The sequence below is a fragment of the Chiloscyllium plagiosum genome, unplaced genomic scaffold (assembly GCF_037043375.1).
Source record: "Chiloscyllium plagiosum isolate Xiang-an unplaced genomic scaffold, Cpla_swu_hap1 HiC_scaffold_2, whole genome shotgun sequence".
NCBI lineage: Eukaryota > Metazoa > Chordata > Chondrichthyes > Orectolobiformes > Hemiscylliidae > Chiloscyllium > Chiloscyllium plagiosum.
Genome location: NW_028270140.1, coordinates 6,858,461 through 6,884,813, shown reverse-complemented (window position 1 = coordinate 6,884,813; position 26,353 = coordinate 6,858,461). Strand labels below are relative to the sequence as shown.

At 42.5% G+C, this 26,353-nt stretch overlaps 2 protein-coding genes across 3 annotated transcripts in view; one reads left to right on the top strand and one right to left on the bottom strand.

Moving 5' to 3' along the window:
* plaa (phospholipase A2-activating protein) overlaps positions 1-19,823 on the bottom strand; it is a 37,087-nt gene extending 17,264 nt beyond the window's left edge. Inside the window, exons 1-6 of the mRNA XM_043718712.2 lie at positions 19,666-19,823; positions 10,606-10,799; positions 5,370-5,470; positions 5,167-5,287; positions 3,279-3,446; positions 1,097-1,232 (exon numbers count right to left, since the gene is read on the bottom strand). Of these exons, the coding sequence (XP_043574647.1) occupies positions 1,097-1,232; positions 3,279-3,446; positions 5,167-5,287; positions 5,370-5,470; positions 10,606-10,799; positions 19,666-19,808 (863 nt within the window). The 5' untranslated portion in view covers positions 19,809-19,823. The remainder of the gene's footprint in view (positions 1-1,096; positions 1,233-3,278; positions 3,447-5,166; positions 5,288-5,369; positions 5,471-10,605; positions 10,800-19,665) is intronic.
* Positions 19,741-26,353, top strand: part of LOC122564134 (spermatogenesis-associated protein 6) — a 90,587-nt gene continuing 83,974 nt past the window's right edge. For both annotated transcript variants that reach the window (XM_087994512.1, XM_043718754.2), the window contains exons 1-2: positions 19,741-19,876; positions 24,238-24,302. In XM_087994512.1, coding sequence (XP_087850638.1) covers positions 24,255-24,302 — 48 coding nt within the window. In that variant the 5' untranslated portion in view covers positions 19,741-19,876; positions 24,238-24,254. The remainder of the gene's footprint in view (positions 19,877-24,237; positions 24,303-26,353) is intronic.

Here is a 26,353-nt window from a genome sequence, read left to right as displayed (position 1 = left end):
CCTGAGTATCTGAAGTCATCAGCACTTTTCTTGGCTTCACTGCCTTTGCAGAATGATCTCAGTTCTCAGTAAGTCTAAGTTTTAGTTTGAATGCAGTGAGTTGCCTTACTAGCATCATTGTATTACAAAATTAAGAGGGTGTGATAGTCATCCCACGTGGTTTCTAGTGTATTATATCAGAATTCAAGTATAATGGTGATTTCTTTGTTAATCTAATTCACGGTATAAAATTCAAATCTTAATTACTTGGAGACTTGGTCTCTTATAGGAATGGATTTTTTTGCAATGAACACGAACTGTAAGTTATAACACAAAGTAGTGGTCTCTTAGACAGCATGAAGTGCAATAGCTACAAAAAAAATCAGAAAATAGCCAACATTTTGAGGGGAGGAGAGAAGAGAGAGAAACTAAGGAATACAAAGAGTGCTTGATCAAGAAATGGGTGTGCAGAATCAGAAAAAAAAATGGAACTTGGAAATACGTCTTTGCTACTTTGGACAGCTTTTCTTTATGCCCAGAAATCTATTAGATTAGGAAATGGGCTAATTTAGGTATAAATGGTTCAGGTATAATTAATTTGAAATGCAGCTGGCAACAGCAAGGAAATAAAAGATCTTGTAATCATCAATCCATCACTGGTTATATGCAAAGAATAAGTACAGAATTTAAAAACGGTTCATATTGTAGAAGAAAATGATGGTGGTAGAAGCATAATGCCAAACTTAAAATGATTTAAAGATTTTGGATTCAAATAATTGTCGAAGAACTTTTGACAGGGAATAATGTTCAATTTAGCTCATTTCACTGCAACCATCTGGACATTCAAATAAGTTGGAATTGCCAACTCTGTACATCTGCTGCCTGAAGCAGCGACATCCTGAACTATTGTTTGCAATATAATCCAGCAGCAATAAAGACAATGGCTAAGGAGAGGGAGAGAGTTTGATAGAATATCAGCAAGATATATTCTTGGTCCCAAAACAAAGACCAATTTTGAATTTTTAATTTCAACATTCCAATGAATCGAGCTTTGAAGGACTAAGTTGTATAATAAAACTATAAATAATGAGATTCTGCAGCTGTACAGCAATTTTACCTTGATCCCACAACTATATCACCATTATCCAGTACGCAGCAGGACCAGATGGATTGAGCTGGAAGCCTGATTGTTTGAGTACATTCTCCACGCTTCCAAATCCTTAAGGATCGATCCTCACCAGTAGTAACAAAATCTGAAGGGAAGAAAGAAGCCAATGCACAATGACAATTCAAGAAAAGTATCTGCAAAAAGCTATCATTAAAAACTATGTTTTATACTGAAAAAGATTGAGCTGAAACAACAAGTCGACTATAAATCAGCAACTCTGAGGTCTTACTACAACCCTGTTCAGCTGTCACAGCACTTAGCTATTTTTATTCTCAATTCCCCTTGCAAGAAACAACAGCATTCTATGTGTTTTCCTAATCACTTGTATCCAATTACAATTTTGTGATTCCTGTCTATCAGAATCTTGCAGTTTTTTTCCTTCATTTAAATACTGTTTTGCTATTCTTCCTGAAACAACAACTCTTAAACATCTTCAGCACTGCATAAAATATGCTTAAATATATGAAGTTCCATACATTATATGCATTTCCATTTTTGTTTTAAAGCAGAAATACAATGTCACTACATTAATGATGCCTTTGTATCAGCTTAAAATTAATGAGGTTTAAATTGCTCTTAGTCATCCAACACACTTGCAATTCCACCTTTTGAGCTCCCAAGAAACAGAAGCAGCAGCTTGGTGCCATCTTGACATTGCTTTTGCCCACCAGAACACTTAATGGTCAGTGGCATGCAGCCACAGCCTATTAACATATGATGAGCTATTACAAAATATCACATACAGAATACAGAGGAACCTCGATTATCCAAAGGACAGGGGCAGGGAGTACTTCATTCGGTTAATTAAATGCTGGATAATCAAATGTAGGATAACAGTTTAGCCAAGCATCGGGACCTTGCGATCTTGCCAGATAATACGATATTTGGATAATTAAATGCCAGATAATCGAAGTTCCTCTGTAAAAAGTTTGACTCGAAAAAGTGACACTTTAAGGTTATAGTCGTGTTAGGAAGTGTATATCATATATAAGACTCATTCACAGCTGTTTTCAGTAAAAGTCCAATCAAACTAATTTACAGACACGTGCTGAAGAAAAATAGCTTTTCATACACTGCCAATTATGGTCAATTTTCTTTAACTAAGTAAAAAGAACTTTTGGTCAACCCTTCCACCCAATTTCCAAACTAATCTACAAGCTGCCCCTAAAGCACAGCTACATCCCTACTCCTGAACTTTGTAGAAATTATTGGGGTCACAAGAATGGAAACATTTTTAATTTTCATAGCGTCAATACTGAACTGGTTTAAAATTGGAATTGAGTCAATAAATGGAAACGCCCTGTACCTAGAGTTAAATTACTTCAAGTTAACAGGACAAAACTATTTTGGGTGGCACGGTGGCACAGTGGTTAGCACTGCTGCCTCACAGCGCCGGAGACCCGGGTTCAATTCCCACCTCAGGCGACTGACTGTGTGGAGTTTGCACGTTCTCCCCGTGTCTGCGTGGGTTTCCTCCGGGTGCTCCGGTTTCCTCCCACAGTCCAAAGATGTGCAGGTCAGGTGAATTGGCCATGCTAAATTGCCCGTAGTGTTAGGTAAGGGGTAAATGTAGGGGTATGGGTGGGTTGCGCTTTGGCGGGTCGGTGTGGACTTGTTGGGCCGAAGGGCCTGTTTCCACACTATAGTCTAATCTAATCTATTGCACAGTCTATACAAGGAAATGTGCATTTAGTCCTAAATTTGAGGAAGTCAATCATTATAACAGGATTTTACCAATAGAGTATAGCCAATACTTAAAGAGGCTGCTTAAAGTAAACTTCCCTGGCTATACAGCATCAGGTTCTACTCCTGAAACTCTTTGCTTGTATGCTTTCTCTGATGGCATAAGACTCTCTCTCCCCAAACGTAACGACAGTTACATCACATACACATTCAAGTGCACACATCTGTACCCAAAGAACATTGTTAGTTTCAAAGCTATATTTGTAATTTTAGAATCAAGAATGGGTAAAATGAACAGCAAGATTCTTGGCACAAATTCAACTGGTCATATTTAGCATGGAGTTGGTAGCAACTCCATGAATACAAATACTTGCAGTCTGATCAGTTAAACTTAATTACCAGAAATGAGGGCTGCTATATAGTTACGTTTCTTTAAAAAATAACTTACCTTCTCCATTTGGGAAGACTGATAGACAATAAATATAATTTGTATGCCCATAATAAATGTGCAAACACTGCCCGGTGATTTGCCATCGACGAACAGTGGCATCATTGCTGCAAGACAGGAACTCTAATTCATTCAAAATGGCCAGTCCTCTAACACAGTCGTTATGACCTAAAAATGGTCAAAGTTAATATAAAATGACAACATTATTTATACATTTTCCATTTTTCACTCACTAAAGTCCAAAAATCTCTTTTTTTAAAAAAATGTGAACAAGGTAACAAAAATCAAAATAAACATTTTGGGGTTGTACTTTTTAAATTAAGTGTGGGTGCAGCATTCTTGTAAGTAATGGCACATAAATAAACGCTACAAAACCAGGACATTCGACCTAACTAGTCGATGGATGTTCCATTCAAGTATCCTGCTATCCATTCATGGAATGATTTAATGCCAAATTTTCAAAAAATCTTTTCGCTTCCAGTTGAGAGAAAAGCATTGCACATAATGTGTTAGGATTGCAATACATGCACTTGCATCATGTCTAAGATCAATTAACTTAGTGGAGTTCTTGGCTGTATGGCCCAAAGGTGCTGTGCATTTTCCTGTATCTTCCTCAAACTTAAAAAAGAGGATCCAAGTCTCTGATTTACGACATACAGCTATTGTCTTCAGCTTTTGTTGCCGAGGTATTCTTTTAATAATGCTAGCTTAAAAGTGCTTAAAAGACACTATTTTCAGTAGACAAGAAGTTATTTTAGCTGAAAAATGTGTTGCTGGAAAAGCGCAGCAGGTCAGGCAGCATCCAAGGAGCAGGAGAATTGGCATTGCGGGCATAAGCCCTTCTTCAGGAATGAGGAAGGTGTGCCAAGCAGGCTAAGATAAAAGGTAGGGAGGAGGGACTTGAGGGAGGGGCGTTGGGAATGTGATAGGGTGGAAGGAGGTTAAGGTGAGGGTGATAGGCTGGAGAGGGGGGTGGGGACGGAGAGGTTGAGAAGATGATTGCAGGTCAAGAAGGCGGTGCTGAGTCTGAGGGTTGGGACTGAGATAAGGTGGGGGGGAGGGGAAATGAGGAAGCTGGAGAAATCTGCACATCCCTTGTGGTTGGAGGGTTCCTCGGCGCAAGATGAGGTGCTCTTCCTCCAGGCGTCGTGTTGCCATGGTCTGGCGACGGAGGAGGCCAAGGACCTGCATGTCCTTGGCGGAGTGGGAGGGGGAGTTAAAGTGTTCAGCCACGGGGCGGTTGGGTTGGTTGGTGCGGGTGTCCCAGAGGTGTTCTCTGAAACGTTCCACAAGAAGGCGGCCTGTCTCCCCAACGTAGAGGAGGCCACATCGGGTGCAGGAAGAGTGCCTCATCTTCCGCCTAGGAACCCTCCAACCACAAGGGATGAATGCAGATTTCTCCAGCTTCCTCTTTCCCCTCCCCCCATCTTATCTCAGTCCCAACCCTCGGACTCAGCACCGCCTTCTTGACCTGCAATCTTCTTCCCGACCTCTCCACCCCCATCCCCTCTCCGGCCTATTACCCTCACCTTAACCTCCTTCCACCTATCGCATTCCCAACGCCCCTCCCCCAAGTCCCTCCTCCCTACCTTTTATCTTAGCCTGCTTGGCACACGTTCCTCATTCCTGAAGAAGGGCTTATGCCCGAAACTTCGATTCTCCTGCTCCTTGGATGCTGCCTGACCTGCTGCACTTTTCCAGCAACACATGTTTCAGCTCTGATCTCCAGCATCTGCAATCCTCACTTTCTCCAAGAAGTTATTTTAAACAACAGTGGATTATGCTATGAATTTACAAGAATTGAGAGCCAATTAGTAACATTAACTTTATTTCACAGAATATGCAGGGAATTAAGAATTGCACTTGTCCAACGTAAACACAGGCATACCTGTAAAAGTCTGCTCACATCGGCCTGCTTTCCACATCTTAATTGTTTTGTCAGCAGATCCCGTCAGCATAAAACCTTGTTCAGGTAATATTTTTACTGCCCACACTGCTGCTGTATGACCCTAAAGCAAGAGACACTTCGAATGATTTCACAGCAAGAGAATACACATTTATTTAGTTTCAAGGACTGAAAATAAGATATACCTGTAAAGTCATCAAACATTTCTCATTTAGCCAGACTTTAGAGGTTGTATCCCAAGAACCACTGAGTAATGTGCCAAATTTTCCAGCTGACAGACTACAGACTAAAAGAAAAAAAATGCAAGAAACATCATTGTATGGAATCTGGACTCTCTGAAAGAAAACATGAAAGAAGAAACAAGTGGAACTTAATTTTGTCTGAATTATCTGTACAAAGTACAATCACGGGTTTTAAAAATTGATTTGCATAGGCTCTAGATTCAGCCAACATTACCTGAATATCCACTATTTGCCAAGAATTCAATTCCATGCAACTCTACTATTCAGCTTCAAATCATTTAGTTTCAGGTCAGAACCAATGCAGTGGACATCAAAAATCCCAAATTTATTCTCCATAAAACACATTTAAAAAAATATATAAAATCCTACATACTTACGATGCAAAATTGCTTTATTTTGATTATGTCATCAATTAGGATCTAAAAAGCAGTTGAAGTGGAGGAACTTTTGATTACCCAACAAATGTCAGTTTGGCCCAATTTGACCCAAGTCACAAGATTATATTCAAGTATTACTCCAGAACTTGAGCACATAAACTAGGTTGTCAATTCAATAAGGTAATGCTCAATTCTTTTTCTTAACAAAATAACTGTAAATGACCGGAGTATTACAGACAGTTTTAAGTACCCCAATAGAGGGATCATATAAAGCTAATTAAAGGTAATTTTTTTCATAGAGTCTGGTTACACTATAGAAAGGACATGATTGAACTGGCGGGGGTGCACAGGACATTCACTAGGATGTTTCCTGGGTCGAAGCAGTTTAGTTATGAAGAGAGGCTGGACAGGTTCAGGTTGCTTTTTGTTAATGGTGGAGAGGGCCAAGGACAGACCTGATCGTGGTTTTTAACGTTGTGAGGGACATGGATAAGGTGGATAGGAAGCAGCTGCTTCCCATATTTGAAGGGTCCATAAGAAGGAGCATAATTTTAAAGTTAAGGGCAAGAAGGGATTGGAGAAAATGTTTTTCCACCCAGAAGGTGCTGGGAATCTGGGACACATTGTCTGGGAGGGTAATAGTGCTGGGAAACCTCTCAACATTCTAGAATGTGGACGAGCATTTAAAATGTTATAACTTGGGCGCAGTGCAGTAAAATGGGATGAGTACAGATGGGTGATGGGCTTTTTTGTCAGTGCAGACTCGATGAGTCAAAGGGCTTCTTCTGTACTGAATGGCTCTATTACTCTAAAAGCATTAATGGCAAGGCCAACCTTTGTTCCTTGTCCCGAATCGCCACTAAGGCAGTGGTAGTGAGCTGCATTCTTAAACCATTGCAGTCCATTTAGCATGGTTACGCTCTCAGTATTTAGGAAGGGACTTCCCAAATTAGGGTGGGTTGTGGGCTGGGGGCAAATTGCACGTGCTATGTTTTTATGCCCTTTTTTCTAGGTAGTACAGGTCACTGGTTTGGAAAGGTGCTGTGGAAGTAGCCTTGATGTGTTACTATACTGTAACTTGTGTATGGCACACACTACAGCCACTGTGCGCTCCTGGTGGAGGGTGTGAATGTTGAAGGTGGTATGTGGAACTAGGGATTTGCATCTATTCATTCATTTAGGAGGTGAATGTGCTCTGGCTAATATTTCCTCTTATCCCTAATTGTCCAAAGGGCAATTAAGAATCAACCATACTGATGTGGGTCTAGTGTCACACACTGGCCAGAACAGAGAATGGTAGATTTCCATCTATAAAGGACATTAGTGACCAGTAGTTTTTTTTTTACAACAATCAAGTGGTCATATGGTCACCATTAAAACAGCTTTTAATTCCAATTTTTTTTTACTGATTTCAAATTTCATCATCTGCCATAATAGAATTAAAAAGAGTGCCTCTAGAACATTGAGTTAATGGTAGTTGTCTTTTCCCTGGGATGGGGGATTTCAAGACGAGGGAGCACATTAAGGTGAGAGGAGAGAGATTTTAAAAAGACAACTTTTTTTTAAAAAAACAGAGCACGTGGAATGAATTTCCAAAGGAAGTGGTGGATATGGGTACAATTACAATGTTCAAAAGAGATCTGGATAGGTACATGAATAGGAAAGGTTTGGAGGGATATGGGCAGGCAGGCAGGTGGGACTAGTTTAGGTTGGGATTAAGTTCAGCATGGACTGGGTGGACCAAAAAGTCTGTTCTATGCTGTATGACTCTCTGACACTCTGACTCTATTAGCTTAGATTACTATTTCAGTGATATTAGCTTGACAGCATCACCTCCTTGATGGTAACAAAATTCTTCTGGGTCGTTGGATATGCACTCGTCCAGGTAAGCTACGATAATCTGTTTTTATCATTATCATTTTTGATTTCCATCAACAGCTTTTAATACTTGGGATTATTCATGTGCTAAAGTGGTTTGAAAAAGGAAAAATGCTGACTTAAGATGGTAGCAAAGTTTCTTGACTGGGCTGAAGCAGACCTATGAAACTATGAAGTCCGAGCTAAAAAAATGCTATTAAAATGATTGAAAAGAGTCACTCAGATCTTTATTTCCTGTTTGATTTAAACTTTTTGGAAAATTTTACACTATGGGATGAAAGTCGTCTGCAGAATATCCATCTTGGAAAAAAAACCAAATGAAGCTAGACATGGGAATACATAAATCAAAGAAACATTGCATCACCAAGAACTCAAAAATATCCATGAATTTTGTAACAACAGGACACAATGAACCATGGTAGTGGCAAAGCATCTGATAAAAACTTGAGAAGTGAGGCCCAGATAAAGCTCAGTTAGAACAGCAGTAGGTGTGGTGTGCATTAAACCTTCGATGAATCCAGAGGCAGGGCTCCAGAGATTATGTCAGGATTCAAAAAATGAAATGGAGCAAGAGGAAACAGCTGACTGGATACATAAGGTTATGAGTATTTTATACTATATTTAATTGCTACAAGTTTTCAAGGTTCTATTTTGGGTTTATAGTTTGTAAGGACAATAACGCAGAGGACTAGAGAAGAAAGCCTACATGGGAATAAATATTATCTGATTTTAAGGGTAACCTCAGGGTTTAGTTTAAAGTAATAAGAAATGCAAGAAGAGCTCAAGGCCATGATGTGCTCTTCCTGCTTTGTGGGAATTTGGGTATAGTTCTAGTGGGAGAAAGTGAGGACCGCAGATGCTGGAGATCAGAGTTAAAGAGAGTGTGGTGCTGGAAAAGCACAGCCGGTCAGGCAACATCCGAGAAGCAGGAGAATCGACGTTTCAGGCATAAGCCCTTCATCAGGAATGAGCAATTCTGGCATTCCTGATGAAGGGCTTATGCCTGAAACGTTGATTCTCCTGCTCCTCAGATGCTGGCTAACCAGCTGTACTTTTCCATCACCACACTCCACAGTTCTAGTGCCCAGGACAAAAATGTGTGCAGGAAATGTCTCCAGCTACAGCTCCTGCAAGCCCATGTTTTCAGAGCTGGAGCAACAGCTGAAGTCACTGAAGCATTCATGAGGTTGACAGCATTGTGGATATCGGGTGATAGGGATCACTCTGGAGGCTCAGACTCCACAGGCAAGGAGGAAACAGAGTATGACAACTAAGTAGGCAGGCAGTGCAGGAATTAGTCGTGCAAATAAACATAAGTCAGTATCACACTCCTGACTTTTGCCTTGTAGACTATATTGTATAACATAGTTAAAAAAAAGTCACAACACCAGGTTATACTCCATCAGATTTATTTGGAACTTTGTCTACCCAGATTCCAACACTGGCTCGTCCACATCTTGTTTGGACACACTAATTTTATGTGCAGTTTGTAAGTATAATGGCAAGAGGAGTGGGGCACTTCATTTTTGGAAAAAAACTGGCCTGTATTATTCTCGATGTCATGTTATTACCTCTTTACATTTGTGTTCCATTTCTCTACATATAAAACTACTTGCTCTTCTAATTCTTGCAGCATTGTGGTTACCTTGCTGAAATTTAAAAGTGCCCATCTTTTAATCATTGCCTGTCCACAGCGGACACAACCATAATAACTCCTTTGACATCAATTTTAGGTGGCTTGACTAAACATGCAGTTTCTTACAAATTTAATTTCATGCAAATGATAAATACCTTTTGTAAAGAAGAAATTGTAAAAGCAGATAAATTTTACTGAATAGATCACAAATATGAGCAGCATCCTCATTGCTTACTAGTAGTACAGAGTCATACAGAACAAGATGATATTTAATAATTGGGGCAAAGTAAAACCAGTATAAATAATTTCAATCAAGTCTACAGAACAAAGCAGATAAAAGACAGAGAAATCAAAAACAGCCAGAGGTTCTCTTATCTATAATTTTCAACAGAAATTGTGCATGAACTGGAGGCAAACGTTGAATCAGACTAAAAGACTTTTTTTAAAAGATAGATTCTTGTGAGCGATGTTGGCATTGCTGGCAAAGCAAGCATTGTTGCCCATCTCTTGTTACCCTTGAAATCTAGGTCATCTCAGAGGTCAGTTAAGAGTCAACCACCTTGGTTTGGGTCTGTCGTCACAATTAGGGTAGACTAGGAAACAGATTACCTTCCCTAAAAGGAATTAGTCAGTCTGCCGTGTTTTACAACAACCGACAAGATTACCATTAGACTAGCTTGTAACTCCAGATTTTTATTGAATTCAAATCCTGTCAGTTGATGAAATTTGAACCTATGCTCCCAGAACATTAGCAAGGGTCTCTCAATTACTAGTTCAGTGCCATTACCACCATACCATCTCCTCTTACTGTGGTAATATCTAAAGTTGATACAGCCTGCAAAAACTTGGGAGAAGGCATAGTAAAAATACTAGGCCCAGTGAAACATAATAAGTACTTTCTGAAACAAAGGGAAAATACAGATGAAAATGAAAGCAAATCAGTACAAATTCTGTAATCATTTGTTTGATTTTTTAAAAAATGAGCTAAGAACCAATTAACCTCCAAAACAAATATGCTTTCAACTTGGTGTTATAACAACTCAATCTTCTAGCTTGTGATGCTGTTGAAGTTCATAAAATTTAAAGCAATTTTGAAAAGTTCAATAAGTCAAACTTATATCCCAATTATCTACAAACTTCCCTACCGTTATTGCAGCATGAGGGTGATTCATAAAACTACAACAAACAAATTCCTTTCCTATAAATATCTACATTTGCTGTGGACTTTAATGGATTACTGCAAACAAGCAATGGACACATTCTGAAATAAAGTATAACAAATGCTTACCTGTATTTTTATGCCCCTTTAGAATGTACAATGGTGCCGGGCTATCCAATGTGAAAACACAAATGTTATGGTCATTTCCTCCAGTTACAATTAGTCCACGAGGATATGTGTCATTGGGAGCTATGATGCACACACAGGACACAAAATTTGAATGTCCATTCATACAATGCATCTGTGTAAAGCCCCTGTTTGGACTGAAATAGAAGCAATCCAGTTAAATTTTCAGACCAAATTGAGATAATGACTCAAACTGTAAACATTATTAGTATCTAATGATAAAGAATTGCCCAAAAAAATTCTAATATATTCACAATATAAGTTAAGGTACACTCTACTAGTTTGGACAACGATTCTCAAAACAAGGTTATAGTATTAACAAAAACAGAAGTTGTTTTTGTTTCGGATTTACAGCATCTGCAATTTTATTTGGTTTTTATGAGGTCATAGCATTATTTGAATAAGAGAAACAAACAGTATTAATAATTTTATGCATCCTGAGATCAAAAACAGAACCTATGAAATGAAAATGGCTCCCATTATGGTCATTGATAAGTGAATGATATTATTACTAGGTTGCACAGAGGATAAACAAAAAATAAACACACATAAAAGCCTATTCTAAAATGACCAACAAGGATTACATCTAACTGGCATCAATATGTGTCAGTTGATCTCTTACACTGAAAGAAGCCAGGCTGATTTACAGCTCTCTGATAATGAAGGTTAAAGTTAACCAAAGATCTTCATCTATTCTTCAGCTAAAATGAGCACATTAAAAACATATTACCCACCTAATCTGAGATTAGAAGGTTAATTAATGTGTGAAGAAAATATACAGGGAAAGACAACCTACTCCAATTGGTAGAAGAATTGAGAACAAGAGGGTAAAGTTAATTGGCAAAAGAACTAATAGAGACAGAAAATGTTTTCATTCCACTTATGGTTACTTGAAGATTGCAGTGAAGACAGGTTGAAATAAGGCATGCAACAGGGAATCTGATTATTATCTGAACAGGAGATGTGTGAAGAAGGTTGCTGAGCATCACTAGGTAACTTGTTCTTTCAGAGAATTGGCCAGTCATGATAGACTGAATGGCCTCCTCCTGTGATTCTGCGTGATGTTCTATTGATTAACATCTTACATTTCTCATGCAAATAGCTTCAACATTTATTGTTCACTTCAATTGTAGACTTACAAGCTGAAGTGTAGAAAACCTTTTTGTGCAAACCAAATCTCCAATGTTCTGTATTCTACACAATGGTCCTTTAATTTATCACATTCAAAAGACAATTGAGATTGCCATTTTATCTGCTCAAAATTGTTTCCACAATCTTCCTGTCCAGGACAGCACACAACAATTAATTAACTATCAGAGAAAATTATTGCAGGTGTTGGAATCTGTACTGAAAACAATCAATGCTAAAGATCACAGTGGGTCAGGCAGCATCCATGCAGAGAGGACAAGCTAACATTTCAAGTCTAGATGACTCTTCAGAGCTGAAATGAAGTGTGGAGGGGACAGCAGTTATGCTATAGATGGGGGGCAGGGATGGTGGGTTTTGTGGGTCTAAGGTACTGGTAGATAAAAGAGGTTGATAGTTCAGACGGAGTGATCAGATTGCGAGAATGGCAGAACAACGGTGTTTCTTCTCCAAACTTAAAAAAGACAGACAGTCCTAATGGGAAGGGAGGAGGGGAAAGATGACATGATGACAGAATGTAACAAGCAAAAAGAAAAGGAAGAAACAGTTCACGATTTGAAGCTGTTGAATTCAAATTAAGTCCAGAAGGCTGTAAAGTGCCTAGCCTGAAAATGTGATATTGGTGGATATTGCTGCAGTTTGCATCAGAACACTGCAGCATGCAGAGGAAAGATTTGTAGGCATGCAAGCAGGACATGCACCCTACATGCATCACCCTGCAAACTACAGCATAAATGCTGTCCCCTCCACACCTCACTTCAGTGCTGATGAAGAGTAATCTAGATTCAAAATGTTAGCTTGCTGTCTCTCCATGGATGTGGTCTGACCCGCTGTCATATCCAGCACTAGTTGCTTTCAATTCACTAACTATGGTATGTTAGATGCCTTTAAGACTATGTCAAATTTTAATACCACTCATCAATGGTCAGTTAAGGAGATTGACAATTAGCATGCTCACTTTTTACATGAGAAATCATCAACACTTGAGAGAAGTCATTGGAAAGTCCATCCATTCTTGCAAAAATAACAGTTCATATCTATACACCACCTTTCACGTTACAAAGTGTCATCACTTAACTGGAGTAGTCATAGAATGAAAGGTTTAGAGAAAGCAGAATTCTTAAAAAGGACAGCTTTTTAAGCCAGTATATTGAAGACCGTACAAGAGAGGGGACAGGTCCTGGACTTTATTTTAGGAAGTAAAGCCAGACAAATATATATCAGTGGGGGATCAATTTGCAGGCAGCAATCGTGACTCCATTAGATTCAAAATGTTAAGGAAAAGGGCCTGAAAGTTCTCAGCTGTGGAAAGGTTGATTTTAATAAGATCGGACATAATTTGGCCATACTGGATTTGGAGCAGATACTTTTAGATAAATCTGTCTCAGAACAGTGGGATGCATTCAAGAAGGAAATATGGATAGCATAGGACTGGACCATCAATTCCTATAAAGACTGAAGAGAGGGATATATAGCGTTGGATTAATATAAAATGGGAGGCTAATGACAGATACCAAAGGGCTCAAAATAGCAGATGCCATAGAGGAATACAGAATGTGAAAAAGGGAATTTAAAAATTAGGAGAGTTCAAGGGAAATGAAAGGATACTGCAAGTAAAACAAAGGAAAACCGCTGGTGAAGTGATAACAAGGGAAAGAGAAGTGCCGATTAAGGGCCACAGTAGTAATTTGCGTGTGGGGCCAGAGGACGTAGGTAGGGTTCTAAAAGAACAACTGAGTCGGTGTTAAGTAGTCAGAGAGACAATATGCATACAGAAATCAAGGAGATGGTCCATGATACAATTAAAGAAATTAGCATATTCAGAGGTTCTGAGTGTTTTGACACACTTACAAGTAAATAAATCTCCAGAGCCAGATGAAATGTAACCCAGGTTTAATAAAGGAAGGGAGGAAATAGCACAGGCAATGCAGAAATTTTCAATTCCTCTCTGGCCTCAGAACAGATGCCAAAGGACTAACCAATGTGGCTCCAATATTCCAAGAAGTGAGCAAATGATGAACTAGCAAGCTACAATGATAGGGAGGTGCTAGTGTTGGACAGATTAAAAATCACACAACACCAGGTTATAGTCCAACAGGTTTATTTGGAAGTACTAGCTTTCCGAGCACTGCTCCTTCATCAGGGAGCTGTGGAGCAGGATAATAAGACACAGAATTTATAGCAAAAGATCACAGTATCATGCATGCGATTGATATGATACATTGAACAAACCTAGACTGCTGTTAAGTCTGTCATCTTTTAGAATGGGTTGCAGGCTTTGGTTCATTCCTCCACGGCAGACTTCAGGATATGCAACAACAAAGAGTGGCCAAGCAGAGGCTGATAGCCAAGTTTGGTACCCATGAGGATGGCCTCAACCAGGACCTTGGGTTCATGTCACACTACAGGCGACTCCAATACACTATACACTTTCTCAAACACTCACACTCTTAGATACTCTCAAACTCACGGAGACCCTCTCTCGTACATGCTCTCTTTCAGACACACACCCTCCCCGACAGACACACATGCACTCCTTCTCTCTCCCTCACATGTACACACCTACATACAAGGGGAGAATTTGCATTTGCAGAATTGTAGTTGCAGATACATTCTATTGTGTGCTTTTTGAACAAAATCTGCAGGCAGTCAATCCATGTAACATTTTATTAATTTCTACTTTGGAAATAGAACCAGTCTGACTCAAGACTGGGATACAGACTGACTCTAACCTCACACCTTTAATACATTGTCTGAGCTGTGATGTCAACTTAAATTGACTCAAGAATGTGATTTGAAAGAAATTCTGATTTACATATTAATAAACCGTAACCTGCAACCCATTCTAAAAGATGACAGACTTAACAGCAATCTAGGTTTGTTCAAAATATCATATCAGTTGCATGCATGACACTGTGATCTTTTGCTATAAATTCTGTGTTTTATAATCCTGCACCACAGATACCCAATGAAGGAGCAGTGCTCCGAAAGTTAGTACTTCCAAATAAACCTGTTGGACTATAAACTGGTGTTCTGATTTTTATGTTGTGTGATTTTTAACGAGGATGCTACAGGCCACTTAGTCTAACTTCGGGAGTGGGGAAAAGTTTAGAAGCAATTCTGAAGGACAGAATTAATCTGTATTTGGAGAGGTAAGGACCAATCAAGAACAATCAGCATGGTTTTGTTCAGGGGAGTTCACATCTAACCAACTTAGATGAGGGCAATGCTTTGATGTAGTCAACTTGGACTTCAGCCAGGCTTTTGATAGAGCCCCACATGAAGACTAATAGAGAAGGTAAGAGCCCACGGGATCCAAGGAAATTTGCCAAATTAGATCCATAATTGGCGGAGTGGCAGGAAGCAGAGGGTGATGGTTGTGGGTGTTTTTTTCCGACTGGAAGTACATGTCCAATGGGATCCCACTGAGTCTGTGTTGGGAGCCCTTGCTGTATGTGGTTTAGACTGGAATACAGGAAGATCGACCAGGAAGTTCAAAAAGATACAAAAAAAGGTGGGTAGTAAATAGTGAAGACAGCCATAGATAACAGAGCATATCACTGGGCTGATCAGTGGAATAGAATTCAGTCTGGGTAATGTGAGGTGATGCACTTAAGCAGAACTAACATGGCAATAGAATAAATAATGAACAGTAGAACCTTCGTCTACATGTTCACCACTCCCTCAGGTATCAGGAAAGGTTGTTAAAGATGATATATAGTATAATTGTCTTTATTAGTCACGGCATTGAGTTTAAAAGCAGGAAGATTATGCTGGAACTTTTAAGAACATTGGTTAGGCCACAGCTACGGTGTTGTGTGCAGTTTTGAAATTCACAATATAGGAAGGATAGCATTGAAGAGAGTGCAGATGAGATTCACCAGGATGTTGCTGGGGGTGGAGAGTTTCAGTTATTTATTTGACAGACTGGGGTTGTTTTTCTTACAGCACAGGAGACAGAGAGGAGACATAATTGAGATGCATTAAGTTTTGAGAGGCATAGGTAGGATAGACAGGAACACACTTTTCCCCTTGATGGAGGGATCAATGACCAAGGGGCATAGTGTTGAAAAGTGCGGTGCTCGAAAAACACAGCAGGCCAGGCAGTATCCGAGGAGCAGGAGAATCGATCTTTCGGACATAAGCCCTTCTTCAGGAAGGGGCATAGAGTCAAGGTAAGAAAGTTTAGAGGCAACATGAGGAAAAAGCTTTCGATCCAAAGGGCAACGGGAATTTGGAACTCACTGCCAGCAAGGGAGTACAGGCAGACACCCTCATACCATTTAAGTAGTATTTAAATGTGCACTTGTGGTGCTGAGGTGTGCAAGGCTATGTGCTAAGTGCTGGATAATGGGGTTAGCATAGTCAGATGGTTGGTTTTGACCAGAGCAGATGAGATGGGTCAAAGGGTCTTTTTCTATGACTTCATAGCACAAACCATGGTGATACATAAGGAGATATTAGATCAAGTGACCAAAAGCTTACTCAAAGATATACTTTTTAAAAGTAGTGTTTCAAAGGACAATTGCAAGCAGAGAGGCAGTGAGGGTTGGAAGAGTTCACCACATCTCAAGGCCAGGACATGATCACAAGGCATAAGGCATGATCACAAGTGTTGGAGGAATTAAAAATCAGTGATACTCAAAAGGCCAAAATTAGATGAGCAAAGTATTTCAGAAAGATGGAGGGCTTAAAAAGATGGCAGAGATAAGGAAGGGTGACACCACAGAGTGATTTGAAATCAAAGATGAGAACTCTAAAATTAAAATGCTCTTTGACCAATAGCAATATAGGTCATTGGGTGACTGGGGATTGGGATTTGCTGCAAATTAATATACGGACAGCAAAGGTTTGGATGACCTCAAGTTTGCAAAGGGGACTATGCAGAAGATCAGCTAGGATTGTGTGGGAATAGTCAAGTCTAAAGGAAATGCAGACATGAATGACGGTTTCAGCAGATGAGCTGCAGACAGTGGTGAGAAGTTAGGTGATGCTAATAGTCAGACTTGATAATGGCCAGTCTTGGAGGAGTTGAGAGTATATTGCTGGGAAAGCACAGCAGTTCAGGCAGCATCCGAGAAACAGGAGAATTGACGTTTCGTGCATAAGCCCTTCATCAGGGATGAGGCTTGTGGACCAGGGCTGAGAGATAAATAGAAGGGGAGTGGTATGGGTAGCTGAGCAAGCAGTAGATGGATGAAGGGGAGGGAGAAGGTGATGGACAGGTCCAGAGGGCAGGGTCGAGCTGGAGGCTTCGGACTAGGATAACGTTGGGGGGGGGGGATGAGGAAGCTGTTGAAACCCACATTTGTCCCGTGTGGTTGCAGGGTCCCAAGATGAAATGTGAGGCGTTCTTCCTCCAAACATCGAGTGGTAACGGTTTGGCAGTGGAGGACACCCAGAATGTGCATGTCCTTGATGGAGTGGGAAGGGGAGATGAAGTGTTCAGTCATGGGGCGGTGGGGTTGGAGGGGTGCGGGTGTCCCAGAGATGTTTTCTGAAACAATCCGCAAGAAGGCGTGCTGTCTCCCCAATGTAGAGGAGACCACACTGAGTGCAACGGATACAGTAGATGACATTGGTAGAGGTACAGGTAAATTTCTGATGGATGTGGAAGGATCCCTTGGGGCCTTGAACAGAGGTAACAGCAGTGGTGTGGGCCCAGTCTTTGCACTTCCTGCAGTGGCAGGGGAAGGTGCCAGGTGTGGGGGTGTGGGCTGGTGGGAGGCGTGGACCTGAGGAGGGATTCTTGGAGGGAATAGCCTCTCCGGAACGCTGATTGGGATAGGGAGGGAAATATATCTTTGGTGGTGGGGTCTGCTTGGAGATGGCAGAATGTGAGGAATGTGAGGCGTTCTTTCTCCAAGCATCGGGTGCTAACGGTTTGGCAGTGGAGGACACCCAGAATGTGCATGTCCTTGATGGAGTGGGAAGGGGAGATGAAGTGTTCAGTCATGGGGCGGTGGGTTTGGAGGGGTGTGGGTGTCCCAGAGATGGAGGGTGATGTGATGTATGCAGAGGTTGGTGGGGTGGAAGGTGAGGACCGGGGGATGGCAGGGGGAGGTTTGTCCTTGTGTTGGAAGGGGTGCAGTTCAAGGGCAGTGGTGTGTGGAGTGGAGGAGATGTGCTTGGAAGGCATAGTCAGCCACATGGGAATGCAGAAGGAGGCCATCTGGGACTTTCAGGAGGTGAAATTGGTCATCGTAGGAACAGATGCGCCGGAGGTTGAGGAATTGGGAATAAGGGATACCATTTTTACAGGAGGCTGGGTGGAAGGAGGTGTAGTCTCGGTAGCTTTGGCAGTCGGTGGGCTTGTAGTATATGTCTGTGGTTAGTCGGTTGCCCCTTGAGCCTGTTCCTCCATTTGATACGATCATAATTGATCTCATTTAGTCTCACCTCTGTTTTCCTGCATGTTCTCCACAATCCTTCAATCTAATATTCATTTAAAAATTATCCATCTTCTCCCTAAATTTACTCAAAACAGTTTACCCGTTTGGAAATGAAAAAGACGAATGAAGTCTATTCATTCAAAGGATAGCAAATCTTAGAGTTTTATACTCTGGATCAACCCCATGCTCAATCCCAACTCGTCCCCTGATCAACCCCATGCTCAATCCCAACTCGTCCCCGATCAACCCCATTCTCAATCCCAACTCGTCCCCGATCAACCCCATTCTCAATCCCAACTCGTCCCCGATCAACCCCATTCTCAATCCCGACCCACCCCGTGATCAACCCCATTCTCAATCCCGACCCACCCCGTGATCAACCCCATTCTCAATCCCGACCCACCCCCTGATCATCCCCATTCTCAATCCCGACCCGCCCCCTGATCATCCCCATTCTCAATCCCGACCCGCCCCGTGATCAACCCCATTCTCAATCCCGACCCGCCCCGTGATCAACCCCACTCTCAATCCCGACCCGCCCCGTGATCAACCCCACTCTCAATCCCGACCCGCCCCGTGATCAACCCCACTCTCAATCCCGACCCGCCCCGTGATCAACCCCACTCTCAATCCCGACCCGCCCCGTGATCAACCCCACTCTCAATCCCGACCCGCCCCGTGATCAACCCCACTCTCAATCCCGACCCGCCCCGTGATCAACCCCACTCTCAATCCCGACCCGCCCCGTGATCAACCCCACTCTCAATCCCGACCCGCCCCGTGATCAACCCCACTCTCAATCCCGACCCGCCCCGTGATCAACCCCACTCTCAATCCCGACCCGCCCCGTGATCAACCCCACTCTCAATCCCGACCCGCCCCGTGATCAACCCCACTCTCAATCCCGACCCGCCCCGTGATCAACCCCACTCTCAATCCCGACCCGCCCCGTGATCAACCCCACTCTCAATCCCGACCCGCCCCGTGATCAACCCCACTCTCAATCCCGACCCGCCCCGTGATCAACCCCACTCTCAATCCCGACCCACCCCGTGATCAACCCCACTCTCAATCCCGACCCGCCCCGTGATCAACCCCATTCTCAATCCCGACCCACCCCCTGATCAACCCCATTCTCAATCCCAACCCACCCCCTGATCAACCCCATTCTCAATCCCAACCCAGCCTCTGATCAACCCCATTCTCAATCCCGACCCACCCCCTGATCAACCCCATTCTCAATTCTAAATAGTCCCCAATCCCAACCCTCCCAGTCAGCCACTCTGAATCCCAACTCGCTCCAATCTCAATTCCTCGCCGATATGTAATCACCCCAAATACACAGAGCGAGTGAGTCTCCAAATTGTCAACTCATCAGTGAGTGCCGCTCCCTGTGGCGGGGCCTAGCAGCAGCAGCAGCAGCAGCAGCAGCAGCCGCCGCCGCCTAACCTTCAGGCGTGTTTACCTGTGGGGCGCCCAGACCCGGGCCGTGCGGTCCCGGGACACGGACACGAAGGCGCCGGCCGGGTGCAGGGTGGCGGCCAGCCCCCTGACATCCATCTGGTGCCCGGCGAGGGAGCAGCTGAGCCTGAAGGCGGACGACGCCATGTCGGCCTGTCCTGCCAGTGTCCGCCGGCCTCCTGGGAACCGCCGCCCCCTTCCCGTCCAACCGTGAGGTAAAACATCAAAAATAAAAATAAAAATAAAACACCTCAAACCTCGCCCTATCTCCTCCCCACCCCCACAAATAAACGCGGGGAAGGCGGACACATATTTTAATTTTTTAAAAGATAAATACGTTAACAATTATCGACGGGTCAGGGGGTCGTCGCCATGGTAACCGTCACCAAAGCTTGACGATTTTATTAATTTCTGGACCGGGGGCACAAAGGTTCATTCCGCTATTTGTTTGTTGAAAGTAAATTAACGGAGGTGAGGGAGTTTTTATATTTTTTTTCGGTGTGAAGTTGGGAAGGTTTAGGTGAGGGGGAGGTTTTGGGAGTGAGGGAGAGAGGAGGCCGCACCGACATCTAGAGGCTCGGAGGACCGACTTGGGAGCAGCTTCCCCTGTCCCCCTCCCTTCCCTTCCCATCACTCCACACACTGACTGAGCCCTGGTAAAACTCAGCCAACAGCAACAGCAGTAATTCAGTCCCAATCATGATTGATACAACATTCCCCACATCCTCTTTCCTGCCCCTTTACCAATATCCTTCACATCCATTTTCTGCCCCTTTTCCCTTAACATTACCCAACACTCCACTTTCATGCCTTTTCTTTCCTCTTAACCCTAGATCCAAAACTTATGTCCTCTTTCCTGACCCTTTACCAATATCTTTCGCATCCATTTTCTGCCCCTTTTCCTTTGACACTTTATCTAACACTCCACTTTCATGCCTTTTCTTTCCCCTTAACCCTAGATCCAAAATTCATGTCCACTTTCCTGCCCCTTTACCCCACAACCCTTTACCAATATCCTTCACATCTATTTTCTGCCCCTTTTCCCTTCTCCAACACTTCTCATATCCATAGAACATAGAACAATACAGCGCGGAACAAGCCCTGTGGCCCTTGATGTTGCGCCGACCTATTCTCAGCTCGTCCCCTACACTATCCCATCATCATCCATGTGCTTATCCAAGGATTGTTTAAATTTCACTAATATGGCTGAGTTAACTATATTGATAGGCAGGGCATTCCATGCCCTTACCACTCTCTGATAAAGAACCTGCCTCTGACATCTGCCTTAAATCTATTACCCCTGAATTTGACGCTCAATCCCCCCCCGCACCCCCCCTCGTACAAGCTGATATCACCATCCTAGGAAAAAGGCTTCCACTATTTACCAGTCTACTGTGATCATCTTGTATGTACTTGTATTCACTTTAATGCCTTTTCCCCCTGAACCCGAGAACCAAAACTCATATCCACTTTCCTGCTCTTTACCCCTTAACCCTTAATTTCACACACTCTTCACGTCCACTCTCCCTATAATCCTTAATCTGACAATCCTCAAATCCACTTTCCTGCCCTATATCCTGCGACCCTAGATCCAAAACTACTCATATCAAGTTTGCAGCCCCTTTTCCCTTAACTCTTTATCCAACATTCCTCATACTCCCCACTTTCTGCCTTTTCTTTCCCTTTAACCCTTGATCCAAAACTCACGTCCACTTTCCTGCCCCTTTCCCCATCACCCTTCATGCAACATTCCTCACATCCACCTTTCTGCTCTTTTCCACATTATCTTTAATTTGACACACGCTTCATTTCCCATTTTCTGCCCTTTCCCTCATACCCTTGATCAGACAATCCTCACATCCACTTTCTCTGTAACCCCTGAAGCTCAAGGCAACTTTTCTGCCTTTTTCCACTTAACTCTTGACCTGACACGCTTCACAGCCACTTTCTTGCCTTTTCACTTTAACCTTTGATGTGACACTCATCATGTCCTCTTTTCTGACCTTTTCCCCATAACCTTCAAATTCCACAACTGATCAAGCATCTATCTCACTCACCCTTAATATACACTAGGATTGGAGTTTATTGAAAAAATGACACAACATGAGCTGTTGTGGCACAGTGGTAGTGTCCCTACCTCTGAGCCAGGAGGCCCAGGTTCAAGTCCCATCTAATCCAGAGATGTGAAGTAGTATCCCTGAACAGGTTGATTAGAAAATATCAGGAGTAACATTCACTGTGGATAAAGGGGTGTCTTTAGATGGACTATACATGCATTTCCAGAAAGCATTTGATAAAATGCCTCACCAAAGGTCATTGTGGGAAGTAAAAGTTCATGGTTTAGGAGGATGCATATTAACATGGAAAGAAGATTGTCTGGCTGATAGAAAACAATATGTATATGTCAGTTTTTATTTGATTTGCAGAATGTGACAAGTGGAGTCTAACAGAAGGCTGTCTAGGGCTTGAACATTTTACATCAATGAAACTAGAGGGCATAGGTTTAAGGTGAGAGGGGAAAGATTTTAAAAGGACCTGAGGGGTAACTTTATCATGCAGAGGATGGTGCATGTATGGAACGAACTGCCAGAGGGAGTGGTGAAGGCAGATACAATTACAGTATTTAAAATGCATCTGGATAAATATATGAAATGAAAGGTTTAGAGGGATTAAAGACCAAATGCTAGCAAATGGGTCTAGGTCAGATTGGGATGGCTGGTCAGCATGGAAGAGTTGGACTAAAATTGGGGTGGCACGGTGGCTCAGTGGTTAGCACTGCTGCCTCACAGCACCAGCGACCTGGGTTTGATTCCAGCCTTGGGCGACTGTCTGTATGGAGTTTCCACATTTTCTCCATGTCTGTGTGGGTTTTCTCTGTGTGCTTTGGTTTTCTCCCATAAGGTCAGGTGAATTCGCCATACTAAGTTGCCAATAGTGTTCAGGGATGTGTAGGTGAGGTGCATTAGTCAGGGGTAAATGTATAGTAATGGGTTTTTGGGTAGGATATTCTTTGGAGGGTCAGTTTGGACTTGTTGAGCTGAAGGGCCTGTTTCCACACTGTAGGGATTCTAATTCTAAAGGGTCTGCTTCTATGACTCTGCCTACCCTGCAGATGCCTGTGGCAAGGAGTTCCAGAGACTCTCAATTAATTATAAAATAGTGTCCCTTTATTCTGAGACTGTGTCCTATCGCCCTAGGCTCTGCCATAAAGGGGAACTTCCTATCAAACTTTAAGAATCATATGTATTTGAATGAGATCACCTCTCATTCTTTCAAATTCAAACACAGCAGCTAACTCAGTCCAGTAGCATGGTAATGCCACTGGACTTCCCCATAGCCCAATTTTTTTTTTGAAAGACACAAAGTGCACGAATCTTTATTCAATTTCCACCACCAGGAAGATAGGAAAACACCCAGGTGGCCAGTGACAAACACTGCCCTTCACATCAAAAGGCAGTGCTGTGTGATCAAAACAGTGAAGGGGAGGATAGGGACTAAATCAAAATAGAGTTGGAGGGAGAAATGATGCACTCCACTCCCTGCGGCGCCCACCTCTCCCTGAACAACTCCAGGGTGTTGGTCGACACCGCGTGCTCCTTCTCCAAGGACACCCGGGCCCTAACGTAACCGCGGAAGAGGGGCAGGCAGTCGGCCCTAACGACCCCCTCCACGGCCCGCTGCCTGGACCTGTTGATGGCCAGTTTGGCCAGGCCCAGGAGCAGACCCACGAGGAGGTCTTCAGACCTGCCCTCCTTCCTCCGTACCGGGTGCCCAAAGATCAGGAGCGCCCATAGCCCTATTGGACCACAGGACTACTCTCTCATTGGACAGAGAGAAAGAGAGAGAGAGGCTACAGGTGGTGGTATAATCTGAGGATCACCACACCTCAGGCGAGGGGAGAGGTTGAGAAGGAAACTTCTTCATGGTAAAGTCAGCCAGTGTAGAAATTGAATTTATGCTGTTGGCATTACTATGCATTGCCAACTGAGTTAACTGACCCACTAGAGGTTAATGCTCTTGGGGTCATGGGCTCAATTCCTATCGTGGCAGATGGTGAATCTTGAAAGGGGCTTTTGAAGTGCAATGGAGACCTGGGTTTAATTCCCAGGTGTTTAATAAGTCCCAGAGGTGTTTAATAACAACATATCTACACCAAGACCAATCAGAGATGTCCTGTTACGATTCCTGAACAGCACATTATCCCTTTTGCAGTTTTGCAAGATTTATATTATCCGTGTCAATGTTTACAAACGTACTGGTTGAATTTATAATTACCTGTTGCTGCTGATTTGATTTGTACCGGTTTCTTTAAAATAAGATGGAAGTACAAGGCAGTAATAGTGAGAACCTCTGTCAGATTATATTTGCGAGCGTCTTTTTTTTAATTTTCATGGCGTGTTGAAGCTCTGTTGCATTTTCTTCGGTGTTTAAACTCTTATCAAGCGTCACTCGCTCAATCACCAAGGAAACGCGTCGTTTCCCCACAGCAGCGGTGAGTGCAACAATCAGTTGGCAATTAACAACTTAATTTTCACAGCATTGTGGCTAATTTTACATTCCTTTTATTCTCCTCCAGACCGGTATTTCAACAAAATGCCTCAAAAAGTTCTCAAGTGTGTTATTCAGCTTGAAATCCACGCGGTAAGATATTCCTGTATATATAAGAATTACAGATACACCATATATATTTGTTCTAGTGGCGAACTTCAGATAATGTTCAAGATTTAATTATTAGCTTGTACTGAAACAAGCCAGTATGTACGAATTGCATTCAACTGTGGAGTCGATCTTACGAAAAAAAATTGCTTAAAAGGAGAAAAAATGGAAACTCTGAAGAACAGTCACTGGAGTGCTTTCAGAGATGCTGCCGGACCTACTGAGTTTCTCCAGCAATTTCTGTTTATTTAAAACGAGAATGCTGTTTTCTCGAGACTCTGGATAGGCACTAGCGCAAGTTTTGTTTTTTCTTAAATGTGTACTTAATTATAAACGTGTTCTTTTTTGTATTCCTACTTTATAGCAATATTCATACTTTCTTGTTTGCATCAAAAATAGAGATTGCCGGCGAACTCAGCAGATCTGTAGAAAGAAAGCAGAATTAACATTTCGAGTCAAATGACTCTTCACTACAACTAATAGTAGCTACAAAGTACTGGTATTTATGTTGAAGGGTGGGGTGGGAGAGGAGAGCAGATAGGTGGACATGGAACCCAGAGAGAGAGAGAGAGATGAAAGGGGTAGACAAATGAGGGGATTATGCATACCAGGGTATTGCAGAAAATAAACTGAATAAGCGATAATAAGAGGTGAGGGTCACAGCAAATGGGTAGTGGGTGCAAAACGCAAAACCATGTTATGTGATTCAGAAGAAAACTGCAGTTGCTGGAAATCAGAAACAAAAACAGAAATTGCTGGAATCTCTCAGCAGGTCTAGCAGCATGTGTGAGGAGAAATCAGAGTTAACATTTTGCGTCCAGTGAAAAGGGGATTGGTGAACAAATGCTACTTGATAGCACTGTTGGTGACACTTTCCATCACTTTGCTAACAGTTGAGAGGAGGCCGATATGGTGGTATTTGGCCAGATTTCTTACTTTCTCTCTTCGCAGTCAGGACATATGTGGTCAATTAATTCCCGGCTCTGGTAGATGCAAGCGTTGTCACTATATTAGAAAAGTTTGGCGTAGCTAATTCTGTGGCACAAGTCTACAGGAACTACTGCTAAAATGTCGTTGGAGCCCATCACTTTGCAGTGTCCAGTGACTTCACCCATTTGTTTATCACTTGGCGTGAATCAAATTTGCTGAAGGTGAGCATCTGTGCCTTCAGGGACATCCGGGAGATTGATTATCTATTTTGTATCTTTGGTAAATACTTTAGCCTTGTCTTTTGTGCAGGTGTGCTAGGATCCCCCAACATTTGGGATGGGAATGGCTGTAGCACCTCTACCAGTGAGTTGTTTAATTGCCCATCTGTTAACCATTTATGACTGGGTGTGGCAGGATGGCAGAGCTTACATATAGAGTCATAGAGATGTACAGCATGAAAACAGATCCTTTTCGGTCCAACCCATCCATGTCGACCAGATATTTGTTGTGGGATTGCTTGGCTGTTGGCAAACAGCACAGGCAACATACTTGGAGTCACTCTTGAGTTGTAGCTTCACCAGGTTAACACCTTCTATGCAGTTCCTGGCATGCTCTCCTGATCCCTTGCCTTGGTGACCATGGTAGAATGAGGATATGCCAGGTTATGAGCTTATGACTGAATACAATTCTATTGCTGCTGATAGTCCATAGTGTCTGTTGGATGCCAAGTCTTGAGATGGTTGATCAGTTTGAACAATGGAGGATAAGACAGCATGACAGGGTAGGACAACATCTCCACAATGGTAGTCATTGCAACTGATAGTCTTTTGAACATGTCCATCTGCAATAAATGGATTGGTGAGCATGAGGTCAAGTAGGTTTTGCTCCTGTTGGTTTCCTCATCTTCTGACTCAGACCCAGTCTAGCAGCAATGTTATTTCAGACTGCTGATGGTGATATCTGGGATATTGTCTGAAGACTGAACCAGTGTAACTGATTTCCTTTACTAAAGAACATTAGTGTGACCAGCTGAGTTTTTAACAGTTTAGAAATTACCATTAGACTAGACTAGACTTTAACTCTAGATTAATTAATTTCATTCAAAT